This window comes from Arachis ipaensis, chromosome B07 (assembly GCF_000816755.2).
Source record: "Arachis ipaensis cultivar K30076 chromosome B07, Araip1.1, whole genome shotgun sequence".
Classification (NCBI taxonomy): domain Eukaryota; kingdom Viridiplantae; phylum Streptophyta; class Magnoliopsida; order Fabales; family Fabaceae; genus Arachis; species Arachis ipaensis.
In genome coordinates, this window is record NC_029791.2 from 88,768,231 (window position 1) to 88,778,957 (window position 10,727).

Sequence of the window (10,727 nt, forward strand, 5' to 3'; positions counted from 1 at the left end):
CAGTTAAGACCAAGAAATTGAATCCAAGGTATATAGGACCGTTTGAGATTCTAAGGCGATTCAGGCCAGTGGCGTATCAAGTTGCTTTACCACCTCATCTGTCTAACTTGCATGACGTATTCCACGTGTCACAACTATACAAGTACACGTCGGATGCGGCTCATGTATTGGAGCCCGACTCGGTTGAGTTGAAGGAGAACTTAACTTTCCAAGTAACGCCAGTGAGGATCGATGACCCTAGCATTTAGAAGCTACGAGGAAAGGACGTCGCGTTGGTTAAAGTTGCTTGGAAGCGAGCAGGAGTTGAGGAGCATACGTCGAAATTGAAGTCTAAGATGCGAAAGGATTATCCCAAGCTTTTCTCAGGTAATTCAAATTTTGAGGGCGAAATTTCTTATTTGGTGGGGAGAATGTAAGAACTACAACTAATCAACTGGTTAATTAAGTGATTAATTGCCCAAAGTAGATTCCAAAAAATTAGAGTGAGAATTTAAGGATTTAAAGGTGAATTTTGGACTCAGTGGGTTGAGTCAGAAAATGTGCTTTCTGTGAAAAATCGTGAAAAACTGCGAACCGGCAATTGAACCAGTTGAACCGGTTCAAGTCTGCCCGGTACTACACAAGAAAAAGTGAAAACAATTAAAAACCTTAGAAAAATATTAGAAGTCGAAAATCGGGCATTAATTTTAAAGGTTTGGCCCGAAGTTGGGCCAAACAGGCTAAAAACACTAACGGGTTAGACTGAGCCCAAAGCCCAACATATATAAGGGTTCATTAATAAACCCTCACCTCACAAACACACACACTTCAGATTTGAGAGAGGGAAGGAGAGGAAGAAGAGAACACTATTCACACCTCTCTTTTCTTCGCGATATCTCGAGCTACGGTGCTCCGATTTGCGTGCTGTCAGCGCCTACGCGTTCTTTGTGAAGAGCTCTAAGAAACCCATGTAAGTAACTGGTAAGGAAAGTTCGAAATCTTCCCAGTTCCTCTCCTCTAAATTTTGGGTTTCTAGGGTTTTGGATTAAGTGAGTTTTTGTGATTTTGGATGTTTAGGTTTGCTCTAATCCTTGCTTAGCATTGGATTTGTGCTATCAAATCTGTTGGACAAGGTAAGAGACATTAAACCCTTGTGATTTTATGTTTATGTTGAACCCTAGGTTGATTTGTGGTGATTTATATGTATATAGCTTGATTATTGTGAGTTTGTGAGCTATTGTAACATATTGGTGCTTGTTGAAATGGAATCAAAGCTTGGTTTGGAGTTGAGAGCTTGTTTGTGCTCATCTTGGGTCTTGGTGCATATAGGAAATCGGTCAAGGTATGGTTTCGGTTTCCTCTATGTAGTATATAATATTCATGGACACTTAGGCTAGTGACCCATAGGATAGGTTTGGAAATTTTATGTTGTTGATGATTGTTTGTGTTGATAAAGTATAACAATTTGATGTTGTTGTTGTGGTTAAATGATGAAGTTGAGATATGATAGATGTGGACGAATGAGTAGTGTTAAATATTAATGTGAATCATTGTTGAGTTGATGATGAGAATTGATAATGATATAATGAGGGTTGGTGGATATGTTGTATATGTAATAATTGAGGTTGTGGATAATAAAATGTGAAAGAAATGTGGTATGATGGATGTAATATGATATAAAAGGTATATTTTGATCAGAAATAGAGATTGGAATGGTTTAGTATGGTTTTGGGTTGTGTTTTACAAACATTTATGGAAATTGTGAAGTTTGGTAAAATTGGATTTTTGGTGAACTTTGTCTTATCATAACTTTTGCCTCGGTTTTCAAAATTGGTTGAAATTGGCTTAGAATTAAAATTTATTGTAAACACTTTGAAACGATATAATGTTTGAAAGATTTGGAATTTTGTAGAGGAAGTTATGATCATTCAAAATTGGAGTTAAAAATCTGAAATTTTGCAAAGTTGCAGAATTTCATGATTCCTGATATGTGCGAGCGCACACCCTTGTGCGGACACACACCCTACGAAAATTTTGATCTGTGCGGACGCACACACCTGTTCGCACGCACAGGCAGGGAAATGCGTTCTGTTTGCAGCGCTAGCACAGCTTGTACGCGTACATATCTAAGGATGAATTACAACCTGTGCGTCCACATAGGCACCTGTGCGCACGCACACGTTAGGAAGGGGAGTCTGTTGGGGGCACTAGCACACCCTGTGCGAGTGAACAGACCTTATGGATTTCATTATCTATAAGTATGCACACACTCCTGTGCGCACGCACACTTTTAAACTCTCTTGGGCGTGCGCACACACACACCCCTATGCGGCCGCACACGGCCTGTTTCTCAAATTTTACTTGTTTTCAACTAGTCTACCTTCCCAACAAGGTTGTAAGTTTCTCTAACACCTTTTTAGGACTCTTGGGCCTAGTTTTAGATATTTAAATTATTGGAAAAGAATTTAAGGGCTTTAGATGAGATTATTCGGAAAACATAGAAAATGGAGGGTTAGGTTTCTGGTGTGCTAGGGATGGGTTTGGTGGAGTGAGATAGAAGAATGGAGATGTTGGATTGATAGTGGTTGAGATGAGTCGAGGACTCGGAATGAAATGATGGATCCATGGCATATTGAAAATGTTTTATAATAACCACTGATGTATCATTTGTATATTGAGATTATGAGACGTTATGCGCCCAGTAGGGGTTGCGGTTGGATCCCGCCTGTCGAGGTAGCAGCAACAGCGTAAGGGCGGTGGTTCGTCCCGCTTGCGCTTAGATGCGAGGTCGGTGGCAAGAGTATCTCACTCGCATTCCTTCGGACCCATAGAGCGTGCAAGCACCAGTACCTGGACAGTGATCCGAGCACTAAATCTCGGGAGTTCCCATATGAGAATTCCGAAGGGTGACGTCTCCATAGAGATGTGTCGGGTTGGCAGTTGAACCGACAATGTGATATCACAGCCAGTAGGACAGGCATTCATCATATGCCATTTTCTATCTGTTTGTATGCTTTGACTACTTGAAATGGCTTGCCTATTTGTATAACATGCCTAATTGCTATTTGAATTATTTGCCTTATATGTTTTTACTTGTGTTTTACTTACATTGTATATTACCTGTGTTTTCTACTGGGATTGAGGAGGTTCGGAAGGCAGTGGCGATGGGATCGCATGGAGGATCGGTTGGTGAAGACTGTGGGACAGCGGTGTTTGGCTAGAATAGAAATCCCTTAAGATAGATTACCCAGTTTATTTATGTTAAGGTTTATATAATTATGCTTTACTATTTTAGTATGTCTTAAGTTGGAATCTTGTGATGGATATGGAGCTTAGGATTGCCTTTGGCGTCCCGGGGTCTTATATCCTACATCACTGGGCATTGTTACCATACTGAGAACCTCCGGTTCTCATACCATATTTCTGTTGTATTTTTCAGATGCAGGTCGCAACCCACCTCGGTGAGTTGCTTTGGATGGTGACAAAAGTGGAGGATCTTGGATTCTTTTGGAGTCTTTTTGGTTTATCTTGTTTATACATCTCTCCTTTTGTATTTTGTCTTTGCCTAAAGGCTTGTATTATGAGAAAAAAAAACTTGTATAAGCTGTTTTTAAACTGTCAGGTTTCTGTATGGTTTTGTATACTTGTATATGGCTAGCTGGCTTAAACTCCGCGAGCTGTGGCTAGTTTCCTTTGATATTATATAATTACCTTTTGTTATATCTTATCTGTTTCTTGTGACTTAAGTTAGTAGCATCGTTAGTATGTTTTGCGCTTTTCAAATCCAAAATTTGAGCTATATCTTTTATCGGGCTTCTAGATTATATTATTCTTTCTATTTATATTATATAAATGAGCTTTAGAACTGTCGTAATAATATATACATTGTTCGTGTATATGGTTTATATGTTAATGTTTTTATTGATTCTCTTTATTATTATTTTTTTGTATGTCTCTTTGTTGCTCTTTATTTTAGTTATATTCATTGATTTTTCTGTATTGATTTTCTTTTTATTTGAAATATCGTGACAATTTAGAGTGTATGTTTTGACCCATGTGATATTTGTTAATTTGGTGTATCGTTTTAGATGGTTTATATTATAATGTGTTTAAGGAGTTGACTTAAAATTATAATATAATATATAAATTTATAATATGATTTATAGTATGATAAAATATTAGGACATTATCATATAGATATTTTTTTTATTTGTCCATTAGATTCAACTATATAGGATCTTGAAAATTATGCAATTATGTAATTAGTTATTTTTTACTTTTTTCATCTAATTATTGTATTGATCATTTATATTAGTGAGACTATTTTCATTATTAATATTTATAAATATGCTATTATTTGTATAATTAATTGAATCATCTTATTCGTTTAAATTTAATTCTATTGAATTAATTATTCAAGGTGCTATCGCTATTTCTATTTTTAAAGAATATTTTAATATTATTTAACAATTCTAATAACATAATAACAATTAAAAAAGATAGAACAAAAAAATTTTTAATGTGAAAATAGAGCAAAAAGATTAAAAAAGACAGAACAAAAATTTTTTTAATGTGAAAATAAGGCAAAAAGAATAAATTTATTTAATAATTTTTTCAGGATATATATGTTTTTTTATAGATAATTATTACAAGGTATGAAAAATTATTAAATTCTAACAATAATTATTAAGGATAAATGATTATTATAATTAAAAATAATGTCAATTTAAATGATATACAAATAAACCATACCAAACATAACAACTTAAAATGGTTACTTTTTAAAAGAATATAGTTTATGATATTTAATTTTTTATTATTTATTAAAAAAGCATAATTATATACTTAACGATATTTATTTTTTAAATTCACTATGTATGTAATTTTATTCTTCTTTTTTTTGATAAAATTTTACTCATGATGGTAATTCTTCTAATGGTGTAAATGCGGATAATTATATTTTTACTTTTGATATAATCGATATATTATTAATAATGAATAGTAATTAATCCCTCATATTTTTAATCAAAATATTTTGACAATAGTTTCTATTTATAGATATTAATGAATGATTGTTTCTTTAAAAATAAAACGTATTATGATTTAGGGTATTTCATAATTAACAGTAATACTTGATTATTTCTTTAAAAATAAATTACATTAAAATTTTAGGTTATTTCACAATAATAATTAATGTTCATAATATTGAATTATTCTAAATTTTATTATTTTCTATCTTAGTAGTTAATCCCAAATTAAAAAGATTATGTTGAATTGTTGAATAGTTCAAGTATAACCAGAGTTAATTTAGTTTATTTGTTTATTAATATAATTGATTGAAAGCATAAATGATAAATAAGACAAGAAAATAATTAGAAAAATATAATGTTAGTAATTACTTAAAATAGATAACAAAATAAGTTATAGGGTATTACTTTATTTAAATTATTAATAATTAAAAGAATAAAAGGTCAGTAATTATTTTTAAAATAGACATTAAATTTAGTTTTATGGTACTACTTTATTTGAGTTGTTAATAAAATTTTATAATTTTCAGATTTATATCTACTCAATTTATGTATTTTATTTTATTCTACTTTAACAAAAAATTGAGACGTGCATTTTTAATTATTTATTTAGAAAGTATAGCGAAATGAGTTATATCAATTATAATTAATTATCGATAATTGATATCAATTAATTGATTGTATTAATTTGTAAGATGAATAACATATAATAAATGTTGTGAAATTAATTATAATAAATTAATAATTAATAAATAAAAAACTAAAAGAGACTTTTTTATTGCTTTTTAATGGCTACACATTTTTATAATTTTACTTTTTCTTTATCTCTTCCTTTCACATTTATTTCTTTTGATTTATTAAACTAAATCAATTATACTAATTATTTATATTAACTAATTAAGTATTTTTTTAATGGGTTATTATAACTGTGCCTTTAGACCATAGGTTAAAAATATTATTTAATATAATAATCTGTAAATATCTATTCTATTATATAAAAATTAAATTTATGCACTTAATGATAAAACTGTTGTGGCATCACTGGCATGTTTCTGATGGTGTTTTTCGATTTATTTTTTAACTCATTAAATTCAATTTATTATAATAAATTAATTATATCAACTAATTGATTTGGTTAATTATTTAAACATCATACAATTTATTATAATTTTCATCAATCAATTAATTGTAATTCAAATTGAATGATTATTTTGTTATGAAATTATTATTTTCTAATCTATTTTTGGGTAATACACATATTAATTATAATCGCAAATTAAGCTATTTTATATTAAATAACTTATAAATGGTCATCTCATTTATTATCATAAATGCTAAATTAAATAAGTCATTATTACTTTTGATTTATAATTAAATGAGAATAAAATCAGAGATACTATTTTATTTGGCCTTTAGGGTTTAATGGGTGTCACACTCAAATATAAATAGTTACTTTCGGATTTTGGTCTCCAACATATCAAAGCCACCTCCGTAGCTCTTTTTCCATAAAAAGAATTGCGATTCAACTCTATCAGGGATACAGAAGATTTTCAAAGAACAAGAGAATTGTTTGAATTTGCACAAATTCTAAATGTTCGAACTTACGATATTGTTTCAGTTGATTGTCGTTACGAGAATGACTCTAATCTATACATGTCTAAGGACTAGAATAGATTAAATATTATTTAAGTAATTTATTTCTAATATTGATATTTGATTAAATTAGTTTTAGAGAAATTTAAATTGTTGACTCAATTTATACAACTTTTTAACAAAATTAATATATAAGGTTATGAAAAGTCACATCTAAATTTGACAAGAACAAGACGACTTACATAGAAATGGTTCTCATGGATAATAAGGTAAGTTAATTATTTTCTATGATTCTTTCAAGTGATGCTAGGTCCATTTTATAAATATTTTTTGTTCATATTTTAAATTTATTTGATAAGTAAACCCTTGAACGAATTAAATATATTGCGATTTTATAGATTTATAAGTGCTAATAGCTTTTACATTTAATTTGTTTTATAGTGTGATAATAGCCAATATATTTGTTGGTGGATTTAACTATTACTATAATTTATGATCACATTCAGTATATATGTCTGATTTATTAAAAAAAGTAGATTATTAAAATCGATTAATAACCATTTTTGAATTAATCCAATTAACACTAGATTAAAAAAAATAATGCATAATATGTTACTTTTTTATTAATCAAATTTTTATAATTCAAATTAATTTAAAAAAATAATTTAAAATTATAATTTCAATCTTATCACATGCATGGCACGAGTAATTACACTTGTTATATATATAATCGAACCAATTCACGAGCTAATGAGCTGAGCTTCTCCAAACTCAAGATTGCCCCATTTAATTTATAAGCTTAAATTTAAGTTCAATCTCGACTCACCAACTCATGAATTTAGCTTATCAAACTATTAATGAGTTGTCACCAAAAAAAAAAAACTATTAATGAGTCAAGGTCGAGTTAGCTCATGAGCTCCTTGACTCCTTGACTGACTTCGAAGTTCGAACCCTACTTGTTGATATCAATTATCAAAAATGTGGAATTTAATCCATTTATGCATGACCCGGGCCGGTAAATTTCCTATGTATAACAAAGGGGCAATGCGTTTGCGCGGGTAACCCTAATTTAGCTTTCTCTTTACCCTTTTACTGTTACGCAATGCGGCGCGCCGCTGTGTAGAGTCTAGTCCTTTCTTCACGGTGTCCCTGTGTCATCACGGTGTGATCTCCCGGCCCGCAAGCCAGCCCTCGTGGTCCGATAAGTGCTCCACTCGAACCGAGCCCCTCGCTCATAGTCGTTGGTTAGAACACTTTTCGATTGATTCTTGTTTCCTTTAAGAAAAATATTCCTGTTTGGTTGTCGAAACGAATTGAAAATTTCATCTACCAATGCTTATTGATGCATTTAACTCATTCGTATTTGTCATTCGTATTTGCTTTCTACAGTAAATAATTTTCCTTCAGTTATTAATTATTGCCCTACGTTCTTTTTTTTTTTTTTCTTTAATGGGTTCTTATTGGCCTTTTCAGTGAATGTACGGATACTTTTCTCTTTAAAGTATGCGGGATTCGATCAAGTTTGAATCAGGAGATTCACATATGCTTGTGAAAAGAGAAGATTTTTATTCTGAGGAACAGAGAAGAAGGGCTGAAAGGCGATGGAAGAGAAGGGGGCTCAGTTTGAAGTATGATCCAAAACCCAATTGCTTTGTCAGTGCTACCAGGATATCTGTCAAGAGTTGTGGAGATGTGGCCTTTTCATCGGACAATGATGTTCATATCGTAGAGGATGAAGTAGATGAAGATTACAGAATTGTCTTGGATGGTTATCTTTCTGAAATTTCTAATGATATTTCCGAGATTGAGGATGATGAAGTAGATGAAGATTACAGAATGCTCTTGGATAGATGTCCTCAATATTATTATGACATTTCCAATATTGGGCATGATGAAGTAGATGAAGATTTCAGACTGTTTTTGAATACATATAGTTCTGATAATTATAATGCTGATTCTGACACTGTTTACATCAGTGACAATGATCATGATTTGGATAATGAGGATAAAATGTTTGTGGAAAACCTAAGGAATGAAGGAAACTCCTATATTTCCTCAATCAGTATGCATAACCAGCATATTGATATAAGCTATGGGGGCAAAGAAGGGGAGTTGGAGGAGACAGGTGATGCATTGGAATCTCAGCAAGTTCCAGAGTCAGAAAAAGGACCTCCTAGTGAAATTACAGGTTCAGATGTTTATAGAGCTCCAGGCAACAATTGCAACTCTCAATTGCAGTTCAATGATGCAGATGAAGAGTACGAAACATTATTGCCTTTCTGTAGGAATGATGATGGTTTGGTGCGTTCAAATGTTAAGAACAATCCACTAATTTTGAATCATGCATTCGATAATGCCAATGTGCAGTGCGACGTCAAGGAGCAGACAGTTGACAAGATGGAATGCTACCGCAATCTGCACTCTGAAGGAGGACCATTTGATATAAGGCCTTCTTCAGACGATTCTGTAGTTCCCAAAAATAATTGCAACACTGGATTGGACTCTCATAATGTAGATGAAGATTACCAAATATTCTTGAATATTAATGGGATGGTTGATGAAAGTTTGCAATCGTTGGTGGGAAGTGAAGCTGGAAGAAGCTCAAGTATTAGGAACAAGTCTCAAGTTTCTGATCATCCTTTTGGTAATCCCAGTGTCCAGTTTGATGTTGTTGAAGAACATACAGTCGACCCAGTGGAATCTGACCAAACTGAAAGAGGACAATTTATCAGAATGGAATGTTCAGATGATTCTATAGCTCCCAAGAACAATTGCCATGCTGAACTGCAATCTGATAGTTTTGATGAAGATTACAAAGCATACTTGAATTCTTATTCTTCTTATAGGGGTACTGATAAAGGTTTGATGTCTCCGGAGGTGGGAGGCGAATTAAATGGAAGAAGCTCATGCGTTAGGAACAATTCACAAGTTTCTGGTCAAGGGTATCATACTCCAGAAGGACAATGTGATGTTGATAAAGAACAGAGAGGTGGTCAACTGGAATCCCAGCAAAGTCTACAGACTGAAGGAGCACCTGTTGATAGAAGCCCACATTTAGATGTTTCAGGAGTGTCCATGAGCAATACTGAATCAAGGGTTTATTGTGTTGATGAAGATTACCAGAGATACTTGAATTCTTATATGGCAGATGATGAGGGGCTTATAACTGTCAGGGTAGAGAGTGACAACAAAAGAAAGAGTTCAAATGTTAGGCACAGTTCACAAGCTTCTGATCAAGCATTTCTTACTGTTGATGGCAATTTGATGCATATGCAACACAAGAGTATCACAAAGACATGCAAAGCAGACACCAGTAAAAGTTGCTCTGACTCAGATGTGATTCTTTTAGAACCTAATCAAATTGGTGAAAACAGCCCGTTCATTTTTTCCAGAGATTTTGATTCTTCAGTAAGTGCCTTTAACTATTTATAGCCTAACCTTGCTATTTGTAATATGCAACTTTGCACACCTGCACTTCTAAGAAATTTGAAATAATTACTTTCTAACTTATGCGTAATATAAATTGGTGTATGTTCAGTACTTTGAAAATGAAACAAACCCCAGAGACAGCGGGAAATTATCTGAGTTAAAGACAAGACTTCTGAAAGATCTTAACAGGCCTTATAACCAAGAAGAACATGATAAACTTCTGGATTTAGTTCATGTTCGACTGCATAAGGAACGACATGCTGAAACGCGCCAAGGGGTTGTTAAATCATACCGCTCACACGGTGTTAACAAATCATACCTTGAATTGTACCCTGGTTGGTCCAGCTTTTTTTATTTTTTTTCTTATTCTGAAATTAAAGTTATTCGGTTTCCATTTGTAAAGATTGGCATGAAGTTTATGTTCTCTCTTCAACCAAGATTCCATGCTTCCTCAATTGACATTAACGAGTATCACTACACTTTATATTTGGCTGTATCAAATTTTGTTAATTAATTAAGAGAAAGTTCTCCATCCCTTTTGGAGTAAACCTGCAACTGCATAATTTTGTGTTTTGTATTTTGTATTTTAGTATGACAGATATGATGTATATGGTTTCCGGAATATAAATATGGTCTATCAGAATTTCATGAACCATGTTGTATGTTACGATCCAACTGCAAGATATGGGATTCCAATTG

At 32.4% G+C, this 10,727-nt stretch overlaps 1 protein-coding gene across 3 annotated transcripts in view; it reads left to right on the forward strand.

The window, feature by feature from the left end:
- LOC107609477 overlaps window positions 7,581–10,727 on the forward strand; it is a 5,084-nt gene continuing 1,937 nt past the window's right edge. For 2 of the 3 annotated variants that reach the window (XM_016311465.2, XM_021106012.1), the window contains exons 1-3: window positions 7,581–7,843; window positions 8,073–10,007; window positions 10,138–10,363. In XM_016311465.2, coding sequence (XP_016166951.1) covers window positions 8,103–10,007; window positions 10,138–10,363 — 2,131 coding nt within the window. In that variant the 5' untranslated portion in view covers window positions 7,581–7,843; window positions 8,073–8,102. The remainder of the gene's footprint in view (window positions 7,844–8,072; window positions 10,008–10,137; window positions 10,364–10,727) is intronic. The other variant, XR_002350119.1, reaches the window with a different exon arrangement.